The sequence below is a fragment of the Pipistrellus kuhlii genome, unplaced genomic scaffold (assembly GCF_014108245.1).
Source record: "Pipistrellus kuhlii isolate mPipKuh1 unplaced genomic scaffold, mPipKuh1.p scaffold_m20_p_11, whole genome shotgun sequence".
Lineage (NCBI taxonomy): Eukaryota > Metazoa > Chordata > Mammalia > Chiroptera > Vespertilionidae > Pipistrellus > Pipistrellus kuhlii.
Genome location: NW_023425416.1, coordinates 3,901,697 through 3,920,444, shown reverse-complemented (window position 1 = coordinate 3,920,444; position 18,748 = coordinate 3,901,697). Strand labels below are relative to the sequence as shown.

The 18,748-nt window shown below is 44.8% G+C and overlaps 1 protein-coding gene across 2 annotated transcripts in view; it reads right to left on the bottom strand.

The window, feature by feature from the left end:
* The window catches only part of SUCLG2 (succinate-CoA ligase GDP-forming subunit beta), a 209,927-nt gene that overhangs the window by 85,734 nt on the left and 105,445 nt on the right, over nucleotides 1-18,748 (bottom strand). For both annotated transcript variants that reach the window (XM_036430579.2, XM_045578946.1), the window contains exons 3-6: nucleotides 12,696-12,795; nucleotides 11,527-11,617; nucleotides 6,021-6,173; nucleotides 3,897-3,986 (exon numbers count right to left, since the gene is read on the bottom strand). In XM_036430579.2, the coding sequence (XP_036286472.1) occupies nucleotides 3,897-3,986; nucleotides 6,021-6,173; nucleotides 11,527-11,617; nucleotides 12,696-12,795 (434 nt within the window). The remainder of the gene's footprint in view (nucleotides 1-3,896; nucleotides 3,987-6,020; nucleotides 6,174-11,526; nucleotides 11,618-12,695; nucleotides 12,796-18,748) is intronic.

Below are 18,748 nucleotides of genomic sequence, written 5' to 3'. Positions count from 1 at the left end.
TTTTCCAATGCAACCTTTCTTCCCATCTTCAAATAAATGCTCTCCTCTCTTTAACTTCTTAAAAATTTCATTCAATTTACTTGGGTGACATTGGTTACTAAAACTATATAGATTTCAGATGTACAATTTTATAATACATGTCTGTATATTGTATTGTGTGTTCATCACCCAAAGTCAAGACTCCTTCCTTCACTTTTACCTCTCCTTTATCCTCCTCTACCATCTCCCATTCCTCTCTTCCCCTCACCCCCTTCCTCTATGGCAGTGTTTCCCAAACATTTGACATATGTGTACCCCTTCTATAATTTTCGTAACGCTGAGTACCCCTTGTACTCATGAGAACGTAGAATTAGGCGCAGCTAAGCACGGTACAGTGCATATCCCCACCAAACTCCGGTGCAACACATACCCCACCAAACTCTTCCTGTACCCCTGGGGGTACGCGTGCCACACTTTGGGAAACACTGCTCTATGGTAATCACCATAATGTTGTCTATAGTAATTGTATATCCTTGTACAAATTGCACATTCTTTAAATATAAACATGTTTTGAGCAGGGAGGAAGCATGATGAAATCGTGTGGCAAGAACGACAGGGAGCACCAGCTGGGCTTGGAGACATGCCTTATTCTGAGGCACGCCTTATTCCTAAAGCTCTGGGTGGTGAGGTTAGGGTGTCAAGGCAGAGTGGCAGGTGGGTGGGTGAGGCACACGTGGGTGAGCAGGGCCACGTGATTTTGCGCACCAGGTCACTAGCTAGAAATAATACTGGAATGTACATATTTTCCATTGAATCAATATCTCAGGTTTCTTCAGATATATTCCTATAAATCACTGGGTCTTATGGCAGTTCCATTTTTATTTTTTTTGGAAGACCATACTGTCTTCCACAGTGGCTGCACCAGTCTGCATTCCCACCAAGAGGGCATCCTCACCAATACATGTGTTGGGTTCCTCTTGTTTGTGACTCTCTGGGCCCCCTCAACTTGTAAATCTATTTCTTTCACCAGGTAGGGGAAGTTTCCTGTCATTATTTCTTCAAACAGGTTTTCAATAACTTGTTCTCTCTCTTCTTCTGGCACCTCCATAATGCGAATGTTGGTACCCTTGAAATTATCCCAGAGGCTCCTTACACTATCTTATTTTTATATTCTTTTTTCTTTTGGCTCTTCTGATTGGGTGTTTTTTGTTCCCTCATATTCCAAATCCTTGATTTGATACTTGGAATCTTCTACTCTACTGTTGAATCTCTGTAAATTATTCTTTATTTCAGTTAGTGTATGATTAATTTCTGCTGGTCCTTTTTCATATCTTTGAAATTCTCACTAAATCCCTTGAAGCTCTCATTAAGATATTTGAGCATCCTTATAAACACTGTTTTGAACTCTGTTATTTAGCAGTTTGCTTGCTTGCATTTCATTTAGTTCTTTTTTCTGGCGATTTCTTCTGTTCTTTCATTTGTGACATGTTTCTTTGTCTCTGCATTTTGGCTGCATCCCTGTGTGTTTCTATGTATTAGGTAGAGCTGCTATGTCTCCTGGAATTGAAAGAGTAACTTTATATAATAGGTGTCCTGTAAGGCCCAGTGGCCAGTCTCCCTAGTCATCTGAGCTGGGCATTCTAGGTGGACCCTGTGTGGGCTCTGTGTACAGTCTTGTAGTTGAGCCTTGATTGCTGTTGGCTTCACTGGGAGGAGTTGACCTCATGCTAACTGGCTGTTAGGACAAGCTGAAACTATAGTGGAGGAGCTGCTGTGCAGAAAACAAGCCTATGGAACAGGACTTGCTTCAATGGGGCTTTGGTGCTCACTGAGTCAGCCCCTTGAGTGTGTCACTTGTGCATGTGTAGAGTTGTAATCTGGTAGGGTCTGAAACTGTCCACCATTATACTAGCTCTGAGGTCTCTCAGGAGGTGCACGGTCAGTCATTGCCTGGGGCCATCTGATAGGAGCTACAGAGCAATCTGCAGGTGGCTGCTTTTTATGTTGGGCTTGGAAATATCCAGGTAAGGCCAAGCTGTGAAGCAAGGCAGGCTGCTGCTAGCCCCAGGTCTTGGACCTCTTATAGGTATGAAGCACAGTGATGCTCGCAATGTTTGTGAGATTTTAGAAAAGTCTGAAGCCTGAAGTAGGACAGGCCATTCACATGGAAAAGCAGCTGCAAACAGCTTGGGTGGGGCTGCAAATTGGATGGGGCAGTGTCTCAGGGAATCTACAGGGCAGAGGTAGCTATGAGTCATGCTGATGGAAACTCAGATATGGCTGTCAGTCAGCTCAGCGATGGAGGAGGTCTCAGCATAGGAACAATGACACCTATGAGCACCTTTGTCTGGGAGAATCAATCCCCCGAATTCTTGTTCAGATGCCAGACAATCCAGCTCCTCCCTATATGTCCCTGAATTCTCCTAAACCATTGCTCTAGTGCTGGAGCTCAGAGCATGTGAGGGTGTGTGCCAGCCCTTTAAAAGGAACTGCCTGGGGCTGCAGCAGCCTCTGTGTCATTCAGCCACAATCCCTGTTGGTTTCTGCAGTCCAAAGTTATAGAAACTTCTCTTTCCAGTTATGAAACCCTGGCCCGGGGGTCTGATATGGGCCTGCGACCCCTTGTTCCTCACAGGAAGCCTCCACAGCCAAGATATCACTCCAGATTAGAATAACACAACACGTGGGTGTCAGACCAGCCTGTTCCATGCCTCTGCCCCTTCTACCAGACTCAATGTGCTTTTCCTCTTTAATTCTCTAGTTGTACAATAGAACTCCCATTCAGGCAGATTTCAGGTGGTTGTGAACGATGTCTTGGAACATACACATACTTATAGAAGTTTTATTCTGCTTCACTCTCTATGATTTGCCGTATTGTCACTATTAAATATCCAGAAATAGAATCAGTCAAAAGAAAAAGTAAAGATAAGAAAAAAGTGCAATACCATGGTTTTTTTGTTTGTTTGTTTGTTTGTTTGTTTAAGGAATACTACCCAACTAAATGAAAGAAAATGTTCTGTAATTATCCTGGAGCCCTAGAGAGAAAACAGACATGCACATATACATAAACACACACACACACACACACACACACACACACACACACAGGATCTTAGTAATGAAGAAGTTAAAAATAGCCACTAAGTCCTCCTGACTTAGCTGTGGGACCAGGAAGCTGGTTATGAAGGCAAGCAGTTAGGCTGCCCAAGGGCAGTGCAGGGCTGTGATGCTCAAGACAGACTTTCCCTTCGCACCTCGGAGGCCAATTTGTCTGTCTCTGATGTTTAGAGATGTAATTACTAAATTGGCATGTTTTAAGTTGTTCTCAGTGAAATATCACCTTCATGCCATGCATACTCATCTCAAATGGCTAGTAGCTGTGAAAGCATACCGGTCAGCTATGTGTGCCAGTAGTAACAATAATAACTTACCTGTCGGGGCTGAATTAGCACTTGCACACATCAGAGTACCCAGTCCTTGCAATAACCCTCTCAGAATTTCATCATCCCACTTGATGCACTGACATTCAGATGGGCTGGATCACACACGTGCTCACATGTTGCATAGCAATGTAGGGTCCAAACTCAGATTTGTCTGAGAATACAGCCTGTCCTTCTAATCACTGTGCTGCCGATTATAATTCATGGCCTGGAACTGCGAGCTATAAAAAAGACCGAGACTAACATTCATAACAAAGTGTATATGTCTGCAGGCAACACACACACACACACACACACACACACACACACCCCATAAACAACCTCTTTTGGAACACCAGAGAAATATTTTCTTCATAAACAGCTGCATGGAAAAATATAGTAACCTATCTTGTTTCTGAGTAATTGAAGACAAATAAGCAAGTTCTCCAATGTTTTCTGAAACAAGTCAGACACAATGGCCTCCAATAGCTCAGGTACCTTGTTTTTCAAGTGCCCATGGAAGCCCAAATTTTCTGCCATCCGCTGAGCTTGACTGTCCTTTATCCCTTCCATAATGTCAATCTGCTCCTGGTGAAAGATGAATAAAATAAACAAAATTCAGACAGTCAAGTGAGAAGACAACCTCAAAAGACCGGAGCTTCCCTTTTATTTGCAAATGAGAGATGAAAGTGAGACACCTTCCCAGAGATCTCTGAGTGGGGCCCCTGCAGCTGCCTATGTGGCAGGTTTTAATTGGCAGACCATCTATAAAACAGCCTTTCCAGAAACTGTGCTTCTTCAGGGGGCATGCTGACAAGACAATCGGATGCCAGTTTCACTTTTAATTACTACACAGATGGCATTGACGAACATTTAGTCAGTTAATTTTTACGCCGTCATTTGGAAGGCTTCCAGAGTAAGGTTTCTCCAGCCTAAAGCTGCTGCTAAGGTCAGAGCTTGTCACACAGATAAAACATTAGCTTAACATGTAATGTATCAATGATGAAAATGATGAATGCTTCAGCTTTACACGTGCCATTCTCTCCTAGACACTAGGAACTGCTCACAAACGAACATTATTTCACATATGCTCTCAGTAAATGCAATGGCTTGTGCGGTTTTTAAAAATATGTTTATTGCTTTTTAGAGAGAGAGGAATAAAGATGGAGAGAGAAACATCCATGTGAGAGCGCAACATCGATCTGCCTCCTGCACGCCTCCTACCAGGGATCGAGCCTGCAACCCATGCAGGTGCCCTAGAGAGGGGTCAAACCAGTCGCCTTTCAGTGCATGGGATGATGCCCATCCAATGGAGCCACACCGGCCAGGGCAGGAATGGCTTGTTTTAAATCCCACCAACTAGGTACCCCACCCTTTTCAAAAGTCTGCTTTGCCCCTTCCCTTTTATCTGTTTTTTGTTAACCAAAAAATTCTAAAGAGGATTTCTGCTTTTCAAAAAAATGGCAAAATTAAAAATAGTGCTCAGTGCTTGTTTGCTGCAGTCCTGGGGGCAGCAATCCTGGGCAGCGAAAGGGCCCTGCCAACTCCTTCCCGGGACCATGCCCACATCCAGCCTCCATCACCGGAAATGGGTCTGTGCGCCCTGGGCTTCCTCCTAAGGTAAATTCTGCTTCACTTCCCAGCATTTCAGCTTACAAATGGTGTCACAGGCGAGCTCTACTTTGAAAAATGGGGGAAACCTACATGGAAGTCAGCCTGTAAAGTTTCCATTTAACGTCCCAGGCAGTTAACTTAATAGGTAACATTGGTAAAAATAGTCTAAAACAATCACCGAACTACAATATCAGTGCTTTATACAAAGAAGTTCAAGAAATAAATGTCCCACTTTTTGAAGGAAAACAAAATCACTTTCTAAATGAAATAATATTTATGCTAGAAATCTTAATGTGATTTTCCTAATACTAAGAACTTAGAGATCTTGGGGAACTTGCTGGCTAGTTGGGACTTTGCCTCAGACATTTTTATCTGGAAACTAATGGATGTGACAGGCACATCCTTTGGCTGCCTCCTGCACGCGCCCTGACCTGGGCCGGGGACTTAACCTGCGACCCAGGCACATGCTCTTGGCCTTCGGTGATCTAACAATGAGTGATACCAGCCAGGGCTATAAACTAATCTTGATATCAGTAAAAGGAAGAAGACTTAAAGGATTGAAAGAAACAAAGAATCTGGGCTTTTGAAGGATTCTGCTTGACATTGATGCTGTTGGAAGAAATCCAGGCAACCTCCAGCTTACATCTGGTCTCCTTGCAGCTTTTCTAATCATATACTGTTAAGTGGGCAAAGAGAACAAAAAGGAAGTGGAGACAGCACAGTCTGCTCCCACTGATTAATTCTTGGGACAGGTTGGATGGAAAGGAACAAGGGAGGAAGAAAAGGCAGGAAGGAGGGAAGAAGGGAGGGAGGGCGAGGAAAGCAAAGAAAAAGACCTTGCATAGTGACTCTCAACTGGATGGCTATTGAGAAAAAGCTCTTGACATCCTCAGGCCTTCAACCCCAGAGAGAGATGTATGACCAGCAGCCTCAGACTCCACATTAAATATTTAACAGCTTCTACAACAACCATTGATGAACACAGAATAGCCAGAAACCTGAGCATACCTTAAAAATAAGTTCTGGACTTGAAGCCGCCACCTCTTCGATGTCCATGCCCCCCTGGGGGCTGCCCACCAGCACGGGGCCGTTGCAGGACCGGTCCATCAGAATCGCAAAGTAGGTCTCCCTGGAAATGTTCAAGGCTTCAGCGACCATCACCTGCCAGGTTGGAGGAAGGAAAGGCAGATGAGTTTCCAAGTTTCCACTTGGAAATCTAACAGACTTGCCTCACATGTGAAACAGCTTCCTTTATAGGCCTCTGAACCCGGCGCCTTAGCTTCCAGGACACGCTGGCTCTGCTCTGGGCGTGTGACACGCTCATCCCTCCCCCTAACTGATCCTGTCAACGTGCTCAAGTGACAGGTCGTGGTTGGCCTCAAGGACCTTCCCACTTTAATCTTGTCTCCTTCCTCGAGAATCCTGCCACTTACGAAGACTCCAGGCGAGCAGCTACTATTGTCATTTGAGACTCGAACAGCACAGCTGTATGACCACTCTGCTTTTTCCCAAGTTGCTCTGGTGCAAAACCCAGTCTGGTTGGCAAAGAGTTCTTTTCCCAGTGTGCTCGATGCTTCCTAGGTTTGTGTACTCCGTCTCTTGGTTCACTGCATTTGTATTTCAATTTTTACTTTCTTTAAATGACAAATGTATTTCCTGTTCAAAATCAATGCTAATGACACCGGAAGGAACTACACGAGACAATGAAAGCAGCGGCACACATCCGCCCCAGCCCCAGCAGCCAGCCTGGCCACGAGACCACCTGGCACTGATACTCCGAAGAGCTGCCCATACATGACTGGGCAGCAGACAAGTGGGGCGTCCAGGGCTGTGGCAACCTTAACAGCGCCACACAGCAGCCACAGCCGGGAAACCACCGCTACCTTTGTGGCCTTTTATCTGGGCACCTGCAAGTGTTGCCGCTGTGGAATGACCCTGCACACGCAGACATACTATATGTGCTCCAATGCCTTTCTTTCTTCTTGCTTTTAATTTTCTACAACTCAGACATCTTTCCAAGGCCATTATGATTATGTACTTATATGTCAATATGTATTTAACCACAACCCTAGTGACAGACATTTACATGGGCTTCAATTTTTCTACAGTGCTCCATTGGTGAATATTTTTGTGTGTATATCCTTGCTCATTTGTTTGAGTGCCTTGCAGATAGTGTACCTAAAAGGAAAATGGCTAGGTATCAGATTCTTCGTATGGAAAATTTTGATAAGTACTCTCAAACTGCCCTGGAGAGAAAGGCTGTATCAACTTACAAAAAGAATAGTAAGAGACGTCTTGGAAGATTTTTAAAAGAAAATAGGAACTTTCATTCAAAATGAGTCTCAGGAGTGGAAATAATGAAAGTACTTGCATTGCTTTTCCTAAAAGTTCTTGAATAATAAGTTGCACAAAGGAAGTTACAGGTTAAGTAGCATTCGTTTCTAGCTACCCAGATGCCAGAAACACACTAAGTTCCATGTTACCTGACATGCGGCAAATACAGGGTGGGGCAAAAGTAGGAGTACAGCAGTTTGTATGGAAAATAATACAACAATTAATAAATAATCAGGATTTTAAAACTGTTCCCCGTACTTACAACTGTAAACCTACTCTTGCCCCATCCCGTTTATGGTGATCTAAAAAGCTGCAATGTAATGGATATAGAATTATTTTTCAAATTTTTATTTAATTTGTGTCCAGTTAAAAATAAAGTACCTTAGCAGAGGCTTCATCCCAATTCTCTTGTGACAAATGGTAGCTTATGAGTACACAAGCGTCCCAGTGCACGAATTCATGCACGGATGGGATACCTTGGCCTGGGTAGCAAACAGGGCCAGTGGGTTGAGGTGAGGGACCACCAGAGGTTGGCCAGCCGTGAGAGCACAATGACCACCAGGGGGCAGCTCCAGTGTTGAGTGTCTGCTCCCTAGTGATCAATGTGTGACATAGCAAATGGTCATTCAGTCGATTGGTCATATAGTTGCTTAGGCCTGTGTGTGTATGTGTGTGTGTGTGTGTGTGTGTGTGTGTATATATATATATATATATATATATATATACACACACATATATATATATATGTATATATATATATATATATATATATGTATGTATATATATATATATATATATATATATATATATATATATATACTAGAGGCCCGGTACACAAAACTCCTGCATGGGGGGATGTGTCCCTCAGCCCAGCCTGCACCCTCTCAAATCTAGGACCCCTTGAGGGATGTCTGACTGCCCATTTAGGCCCAATCCCAGTAGGGGATCCCTCTCACAATACAGAACTGCTGGCTCCCAACTGTTCGCCTGCCTGCCATCCTGATTGCTCCTAACTGCTTCTGCCTATCAGCCTGATCACCCCCTAACCACTCCCCTGCCAGCCTGATTGATGTCCAACTGCTCCCCTGCCAGCCTACTTGCCCCTAACTGTCCTCCCCTGCAGGCCTGGTCACTCCTAACTACTGTCCCCTGCAAGCCTGGTCACCCCTAACTTCCCTCACCTGCAGGCTTGGGTCCCCCCAACTGTCCTTCCCTGCAGGCCCTGTTGCCCTCAACTTCTCTCCTCTGCTAGCCTGGTCACCCCTAACAGCCCTCCCTTTCAGGTTTGATAACCCCCAATTGGTCTCCCTTGTAGACCTAGTCCCTCCAAACTGACCTCCCCTGCTGGCCATCTGTGGAGGCCATCTTGTGTCCACATGGGGGCAGTCAACTTGTGTGTTGGGGTGATGGTTAATTTGAATATTTCTCTTTTATTAGATAGGACAGAGGCCTGGTGCACAGTTGGGGACCAGCTGGTTTGCCCTGAAGGGTGTCCAAGATCAGGGTGGGGGTTGCCTTGGGGTGTGGGGTGGCCTGGGCGAGGGGCCTGTGGGGGTTTGCAGCCAGCCACACCCACTGATGACCCAAGTGGAGGCCCTGGTAGTTGGGATTTATTTATCTTCTATAATTGAAATTTTATAGCCTTGAGCAAAGGCAAGCTTCCTGCTTGCTCGGTGGCAGCAGCCATTTCTGTTGGGATTTATTTATATTCTATAATGGAAACTTTGTAGCTGTGAGCAGAGGAAGAAGCTTGGCTTCCTCCATCACTGGGGCAACTCAAGCCTCCTGCTCTCTCCAGCTCCGTGGCTGCCACCATTTTCATTGGGATTTATTTATCCTTTATAATCGAAACTTTGTAGCCTTGAGTGGAGGCCTAGACCAGCCAGGGTTGCTAAAAGCTTGGTTTCCTCATTACCAAGGAAACCCAAGCCTCCTGCTCACTGTGTGGCTGCAGCTATCTTGGTGTTAATTTGCATTTGCATACTCACTCCTGATTGGCTGCTGGTGTGGGTTGTGGGCGTGGCAGAGTGATGGTTAATTTGCTTATTATTCTTTTATTAGAGTGTGTGTGTGTGTGTGTGTGTGTATATATATATATATATATATATATATAATGCTTCTTGGCATATGGTACTGGGATTACCTGGGACTATTTAATTAAAAGTTCACTTCCTAACACAGAGCTTGTCTATGAACAAATTTAGTGACTTTCAGGAGCTATTCTTAGAAGCAACACAACTTTACAACTTTAGGGTACCTGTCCTTCAGGAGTTCTATACTTATTCCTGTAAAGTGTGGGCAGGTGTGCTCCTGATTCCATCAGATCTGTGTGTGAAGACCCCTGCTGGCTCACACACACTTGCTTGGTCTTTAGGAACTTCCCCAGGAAAGTGACGATGATTATCAACAGATAAATCAATAAATTTTATATAAAGGCCAATTCTGTACATTACTATGCCATCTTATGACCAGGATGTTAGAATATTTTAGGAACTGTAACAGAGAGATGGAAATGGAGCTTTAACAACTCATTCCAATAGCAGCTCAGTTACTAATGGATACATTTCAGAAAAGCTCTGTGTCTGACACCTGCACACCACCAGTGCAGCCTTTCTGTGCTGTCTCTGGTACAGAAAGCTTTGAAACGTGCTTGACCCTAACTGGATGCTGAGCTGGTTTCGGTTTGCTGCTCGGACTGTGGCCAGAGGACTGCCAGTGCACAGGCTCCCGGCAACACACCGGGGTCGGGTAAGACGAGCGTGTGCTCCGTGCTGGCGCTCCCCTCCTGGCCCTGCGGCCCAGAGCACACACAGCTTCTCAGCTCCCGGCACTAGCTACCTCACAGAACAGCCTCTAACCCAGAGGCACAGCTTCAGAGAAACACCCTATGGATACAGAGGTATGAATGTGTGGAAATAACTTCTCAAAGAAACTGAGAAACCTAAAATAATCTGAGATTCTGACTGATGTCCACGGTTCCGTAAGTAAAAAGAAAATGCATGTTCCTTAGAGCATATGAAATGTTATTGTTACAGAAAAGAGGTAAGACACTTTACAGAGGAGAAAGACTGAAATAATGTATGACAATTATTTCTGGGTGGTGACAATACAAGGAATCTTTACTTCTAATTTTTATTATTTCTGTACTACTGGAATTTTTACATACGTTAGTCACTTTTGCAATCAGGGGAAACAAAAAAAACTACTAAAAAAAATAGATCACTCTAGTAGTTTCCTGGTAATGATTCAAATTACAAGAGTGAACTTACCACCGGTATTTTAGGAACCTTACTAAAAACTAATTTTAAGCTCATCCATACAGTGTGACTGTTCTTTATGTGTTTTTATATGCTTTTTAAAAGAACCACAAACTCTAATGTAAAAATCCTCCTAGCCATAAAGAACTACAAATTTTTTAAACCAAAATACTAATCGTGCCCTCTGTGGACAAATGTTGAAGAAGGTGCATGTTTGTAACGGCTCCCAGGCAGCTTTAGAAGGAATAAACGTAGTGTGCCAGGCTGAACGAAACCAGCAAAAACAACGCGCTTGCATGTGAACCAGTTCTGGCAGCTACGGGAGAGGCGGTGGAAGGGGAGAAGGGCAGACCCGCTCTGTGAGCGCATCTGAGCATCAGCAAGGCCATGTCCGAGGGAGAGTCAGGATCTCAGCACCCAGCCTCCCTCCAGCTCCAAGGCCCCTTGGGAGGAGACTCTCTCGTGGCACAAGAACCACAAGCTGGTGATTTTCTTGTTGATCATGTCAAAAACTTTCCACTCAACTCTCTCTGAAAAGTAAAACCAGCATGCGCCGCCTCAGTTTCCCCAAGCACACACATGGGCGGTGGGAACTGTCACCTGGGAGACAGTTCCTCTCAGCAGGCGGGGCCCTGACCCAGCACTAGGAGGGCCCCTCGCTCTGCACTCCGGGCGGGAGCGTGGCCTGTGGCTCACACAGGGTTGGCGACTTTCACTACATGCTGAGGCTAATGAAGAACATGCTGTTACACACACTTTTTCTTTCTCCTCAAAGTCATACTACATACTAAACAGATTACATGAGGTTTAAAAATAATATGGCGCATTGCCAAAGTGCATTAATTAGATTCTGCCAAAACTGAAATGCGGCTTTCTTTTTTTAACACACACACACTGAAAATGACCAGAAGCATTCCTATTACCTTATTAACTTTCACACCTTCTTTTGGAGTTTGTTTCGTTGTCAGGTTATACCCGATCATCTGTTTAGCCAACTGTCTCACAACTTTAGGGCTAAGAGAAAGAGAGAAAGAAAAGAAAATCAATGTCTCTGTTGAAAGTAATTTTAAAGCAGAGTCCATGTTAAATTCTCATCTCCACATGTGCAGGGCACACCTCCATGCCCGGGTCCATGGGGCTTTCTGTTCAAAAATACAAATCAAAGGGAGGGAGGGAATGAGGGAGGGAGGAAATGAGGGAGGGAGGGAGGGAGGGAGGGAGGGAGGGAGGGAATAAGGAAGGGGGGGAGGGAATGAGGGAGGGAGGGAGGGAGGGAATAAGGAAGGGGGGAGGGAATGAGGGAGGGAGGGAGGGAATGAGGGAGGGAGGGAGGGAGGGAATAAGGAAGGGGGGAGGGAATAAGGGAGGGAGGGAGGGAATGAGGGAGGGAGGGAGGGAGGGAATGAGGGAGGGAGAGAGGGAATGAGGGAGGGAGGGAGGGAGGGAGAAAGATACCCCCTATTACATCCCCCCCCCCCCCAATAAATGATAGTCATAGTAAAGAGACAAGGCTGAAACACACTGGTTAGATGAGAGTTGAATAACAGAGACTTGAGGGCGGGTAATTTGGAAGGTACTGGCCAGCGGGGGGTCAGGTGAGGGTAAGAAGCATGTGAACATGAAAGTTTGGGAACCCAGAGGCTGTGTTCAGAGCTGGGGGCCAGTGGAGGGAGCCTGGGCTGCCCAGACAGGAGGCAGGAAACCTGGTGGTGGCAGCCGCTGCGGGTCTGCAACAGGAGCGCTGTCCAGCCAGCAGAGCTTGATGTGTGAGTGGCGGCACTGCCAGCTTTGGAATGAAACGTGGCAGTCCAGGGGAGAAGCAGCGTATAAAAATACACAAAGAAGAGTCACACTGTATAGATGAGGTTAAAATTGGTTTGCAGAAACGTTCCTAAAGGGTCACCAAGTGAAGAAAACCCTTTTGTGGAGCAGAAGGAAAGGGGCGTTGCCAGCGTCTTCCTGACTCTGTCCCCTCTCTGAGCCAGCTCCAGCTCCACCTTGCACCCCGCCTTCCCACTGGTGCTCCTGTCCATCAGCAGCAAGACCTTCCACACCTGTGGGCCCAGACGGGGATGAAAATGCCCAGACTTACTCTTTGGTTAAATGAACGCCGCCTTTCAAACCGCTGCTGAAGACACCTTTTCCTCTTCCTCCAGCTAAGATCTGGGCTTTTAAGACTACTTCTTTTGCATCTGAAAAAGAAAAAGAAAATTCAGAGTGAGTAGTTGATTTTAAATGATTTTTTAAGCAACAAGGAACATGGTAATGACATGTAACTTCCAACACTGGTAAAAGCTCTCCCCAACCAACTTTGAAAATGAAGGCAATAAGGAACTTGAAAAAACATCAGTGTGCCACTCCCACGTCTGTTTATCGAGGACACTTACGTTTCTTCACCAATTTAATCTGATACTGGACCATCCCCAAGGGAAAGCAAGGTATGTGAGTGTCAAGGCGCTGAGCAAGCCCAGGCTGAGGTTTTAAAAAAATAAATATTTTATTGATTTTTCACAGAGAGGAAGGGAGAGGGACAGAGAGCCAGAAACATCGACCAGCTAGCTGCCTCCTGCACACCCCTCACTGGGGATGTACCTGCAACCAAGGTGCATGCCCTTGCCCTGAATTGAACCTGGGACCCCTCAGTCCACAGGGCAATGCTCTACCCACTGAGCCAAACAGGTTTTGGCCCAGGCTGAGGTTTTAATTCCTGTGTGATGACACTCTCCCGGCGTAGAGGCACCAGCGGCCAGCCAGAGAAGCTGACGACCTGTCAGTCACCTGGGATGTCAAAGGAAAGACAGGGTTACAAAAGGGAAGGTTCAGGGACAAAATGCAAAGGAAGGACGTGATAACTGTATTCTTGGAAACGAACAGTTTTCTGAGCAGTTGCTCTGTATATTGACAGGGCTGGGTGGGAGGAGAGGAAATAGATTCAAACTAAAAGCAAGCAATGATTTAAAGTGTTGGCAGGGTCACAAAGCATCCCGGGGAGAAGTGGTTGTGGAATCTTCGTTCTGCACTCAACAGGAGAGTGAGCTGCCTGTTCCTGACACTTAGGCCAGAGTCATTAGCCCGGGGGTCTTTATGGGCCAGGCAGGAAAGCCGGGGGGGAGTGAAGCAGCCAGGCCTTAGCAGACAGCAACTCTCCCCTCCCCAACCGTCAAGAAAAGAAAAGGCCGTCCCCCAATGAAATATGTTCATCAGCCAAACAGTACCCACCCCGGGCCACAGCTGGCAATCTGTGGGACTCATACTCATCTAGTCAGAGAACATAAGTCTGACAAGCCTCTCTAAGGTTTAGAATCTGCAGACAAGGGTTTCAATCTGGCCATCATCCCTTACTCAGCTGTGTGATGTTGGCCAAGTTACTTAACATCTCTGAGACTTTACTTGAATGTGAAATGATGATGAAGATTGTTTTAAAAATTAAATGACACAACTTGTGTGATTATTTTACCCCAAGAGCCTAAAAACTCATATGCTTAATGGAAAACTATTGCCACAGTCAATTAGTCCATTTATTGCCTCTGTATATGTAAAGGCTCAAAAGGGTTATTATTTCCCCTTGGGCGAAGAAGGTAAAACAGAAATTGTTGGTACATGGCACGATTCATGTAAAGCTGCAGAAGTGTTGGCTCTCTCAGCCAGGACTTCCGCTGCCGTTACTCACAGGCAAGCACGCAAAGGCCCAACACAGGGAGCGCCGAATTTTCACCATGAAGGCAGCAGGAGCTCCGGGGGAGGCCATAGACGTTGGGGAGGACAGTCACTTCACCTGATGCGGTGAGCTTATTCAAGTTCATTGCCTCTGCTGGCTGGTCATCCTTGCTTACACTGGGAAAACCAGGGCTCACCTTCTCTCAGCAGCAACAAAGCTCTTTCTTTGCTGCAGTCTATATCTACTGACAACAGATCCTGCCTTGGAAATGAGCCATCAGAGCATCAGCCAACCATGTTTTAGAATAAACTGGTTCCTATCGAAGAGTGGAAGACAAGCTACAATTGATGCTTATTACCAGAAATGCACCAGGAAAGGAAACCAGTAAAAGGAATGTATTGGCATATTTGTGCTAATTAGTTAAAGAACAGCAGTGTAAGCAAGGGCTCTGGAATTAAACACCCCCGCAGGACAACGTCCAGCTCTGCCTGTAACTTCCTTCGTGGAGAAGGAGACTGAGGCTCAGAGGGGTAAAGCAGCATACCCATCTGTAAAATGGTCATAATACAATATGTTAGGATGATGTAAAAAAGTAAACAAAATACACTAGGTACAGTGCTTATGTCAACACCTGGCACATTTAAAAAATAGCCAAAATATGATATGTATTATCATTATAATTATTTTCAGCAATTAACCAAAAGAGTGGTATATAGGAAGGTATTTCTTTTGATGTCATCAAATGGCAAACGCTTTCTGCTGTCTCAACATTTTAATTGTGATCTCTTCATGTTCATTTAAAAGGATGAGTATTGCGTTGCCTTGTCATCCGGAAAAAGATGCTTGCCTCTCAAGCTTTCTAGCAGCTAAACTTGAAAGCCAGACGGAATGTCTGATTGGGCATTGTTAACTGGCCCCACAGGGGCGTGATTGAGGCGTGATTAGATCAGCTTCAGGCACTCAGCACCAAGACAAATAAAACACTGCAGTCTCAATCAAGTGTCGCCATTACATGTTAGCATGTGACCACAGGTCAAAGGACTCCATGTCACCCTTTTGGGAATCTAAGCAACCCCTTCAAACACGTGAAGCCATACACTCAGTCAGCAAACAGAAAAAGGCAGAGGAAACTACCCAGTTCATCTTCTGCAGCGTACACTGCAGGCCCAAAGCAATCACTTCAATCATCTCCTCTGGGCAGGCCTCGAAGGCAAACAGTCCTGCAGGTCAGCAGCCCAAAGCAAAGCAAGTGCTGGAAGAACACACAGGCAGAACTTTAACTCAGGCGGTATCTCCTCACGGGGCTGGAAGTGCAGGGCAGTGGCCAGGTCCTACTGAACAGGAACCAGTCTTCTCATTCAGTCCTTACCAGGTTGATTTGCACTTAATGGCGTTAATGCCTATTTTATTTCATGATCTGAATTATTGCAAAACTCATACAAATGTCTAGGTGTTTTTCAATGTTACCTCCCTGGGCCCAAAGAGAATGACAAAAGAATACCCCATAGGTGAAATTCCAGTTTTGTCTGAATGCATAAACTTTTTTGCACTGATGGCTTCACAGGCTTTAAGATAACAAGTTAAAAAAAGTCCCGGGTTTTGCCTGAATGCATAATATGTTTATGCACTGATGGCTTCACGTGCTTTAAGAGAACAAGATAAAAAGAGCCCGGGAATCAGGCCTCCTCTCCACTGGGCTCAGTGTGGAGAGGGCGGCACCTGTCTGTGCACTAGGAACACGCCCATCCCCCGGGCCTGGCCGCCTCGGATCCACACGTCTCACCATGCTCTCAGAGAAGCCGAACCCGTGCATGTGCCCTTCACTGCGACCTCCCTACGCCGTCCCGACACACGGCTGTGTTCGTGTCTGGCCTCCACCAGGTGTGACCGGGCCCCGATTACTATCACTAACTGTGTGTTTTAGGAGAAAAGGCACGTTAAAATATATTTGATATATTTGATAAACTTATATAGATATCGAAAGCCCTCGAATACTGTCAGCTAAGAGAACAGTATTTACAGCCATTTATCTAGAAACGGAAACACCCCATACATGGTCTCGCTTAGCTCTATTAGTGCATTGGAACAATGCTTTCTCAAACATTTTCCTCTCATTTTTACCATAACACCTGTCATTATTGTATTTTAATTACAAAAATACAGCTTTATAGCAATTTTTATAGTCTGCACGTCCCATGCTGGCTAATAAACATTCTTGGAAGCATTATTAAACCTAAAAAAGGAAAAAACATTAAATTCATTAAGGAAAGCACAAGCTAAAAAGAGTAAATAAGAAATGCCTTTAATTTGGCATGCTTGGCACAGCTGGTTCACTTTGCCTTTTAGAGATGACAAAATATTGTTCACAAGGCATAGTTTGGGGCCATAGAACAAAAGGTTTGGTGAAGGATCGAATACCTGTATTACCGAACTGGATCTCTTCAGCACTGCTCTCTTCAAAAATACAATTCTTTCCTAAATGCAAAATGCAGCGTTATCTACACTGACATAGCAACATATGACCATCGATTTTGAGTCAATAACACTGGAACTGCTGGGGAAACTGGTTTCTACGGTTCACTGACGGCAGTAAAATTGGAATATCCAGTTTTCAGCAAAATTGCATGGTGTAATTTCTAGAATGGCGCTCATAAGGTTTGATAGCATTCTTAATCGAGAAAGTTAAAATGTATGTCAGATTTGCCTATTCCTGTAAGGCAAGGAGAAGGGGAGTGTGAATCAAGAGTCAGAAGCTACCACAGAAAGATGAACATGGAAAAGAAGACCCATCCATCAGATGCTAGCAGAGGCCTAAGAGCCAGTTTCCCAAGGAAAATAAGCTACTTCTGTGCTCTCATTAGGACCCAGGATCCCCTTACAATTCTTTGTCGTTACTGTGGACCCCCTGTAGACCGACTCTCGGTCCCGGAGCTGTGACCTGTCACTGGGACTGAGATAATGAGATGATACTGCAGTGACTCCAAATGCCCAGTGGCACCTCTGAGACTAAAACCATAATTTCCACTTTCAACATGTCTGACATGGGCTCCCTGGGTCAGAGTGTCAAACACACAGAACAGGAGGATCCACTGCTCCCTCCTCGGCCACGTGCCGGTTGAATTGGGATGAGAGACCCCGGGCCCCACCTGACTGCCGCCCATCACGGCATGAATTGCTCATGCGGAACACAGTGGTTTTGTGACAAACAGGAAGCTGTCCAGGGAGACGCTGTTTCACATTAAGGGATCCTTTATGGATGAGGCTTTTCACTGGAGTTTTAAATCTTAAATTTCTTATTAAACATGGCAGCCAACTGATTCCATAGGAAAATGGCACTGTGAGCAGTTTATTAATTATAACAAAGATAATATTATCTTAACACAAAATATGCTTTTGTTTTCAAGGTAATTTTTAAAATTTTTAGTTCCTATAAGAAATTCCTAAATTAACCTACTTTTCTGACTCTCTCTCTGGTGTCATTAATTAGATTTGTAATCATTAATACTCCATTGGTAATGAAATTTTTAAGGCTAGATAAAAATTACCTCTAGAAGGGTTCAATATCTTAATCTTTCTATAGTTTAATACTAACAAACCAATCTTACATTTTGCCTATTAAATTAAAATATCTATTTCCATAAGAAAGATTAAGGATAGAAAATCCCAACATTGAGGGCAGCAATAGCCATGTGACCTTAAACTAAAGCATTTCCAGCTAATCCAAGAATCTAATGCTATTGTATAAGACTGCAACCACAGATGTTACCCCAACCTTTCAAAGGAAGTCACTTGAAAATAATGACAATTTTTCAGCAAAAAAAAACCAACAACAACAACAAGTTTTTACTAAATAAATTTCCAGAACAAATCTCCACTATGTTTTTATACAGATTATAGGAAGGATACAAACATATGTGTAACATCTGTAACTTCAACGGCCACGGAAGATGAAAGCATTTGTGAACACCAAGGCATCTCTACAGGATTTTGTGGTCCGATGGAAGGGAAAGGATAAAAGATAGCCAGGTCTAAAAAAAGTCTTTTTTTCTGATTTTCAAACCAAAGGTGCATTCCGGCAAGGTTCAATTAGGAAGCAGAGCTAGAGTGAGCCATGGCCCGGGCTAACCCGGAGCTGTGCTCACACGGGGTGGCAGACGCTGGGCAGCTCGCTGGGCAGACCCTCCTGGCGCGGCTGGTGTGTGGAAGCTACATGACAACAGAGACAGAAAAGGGGACCTCCTGCCATCTCAGCCAGCGATGAACAGAGGAAGGACAGTGGTGACGCCAGGACTGACATGGGAAGACAGTGCATGATGCTTTTATTTTCAGAGCTGACAGGAATGACTGAAATGTAAAATGCATGAAAAATAAGCATTTCCTGGCTGCACCCGGATTTAAATGTTTCTTTCACTTTCACAGCCATATAACTAACATTCTGAGGTCTCCTACCCTCTTCATTAGGAATCTTCTCTTCTCCCTATTTTCTC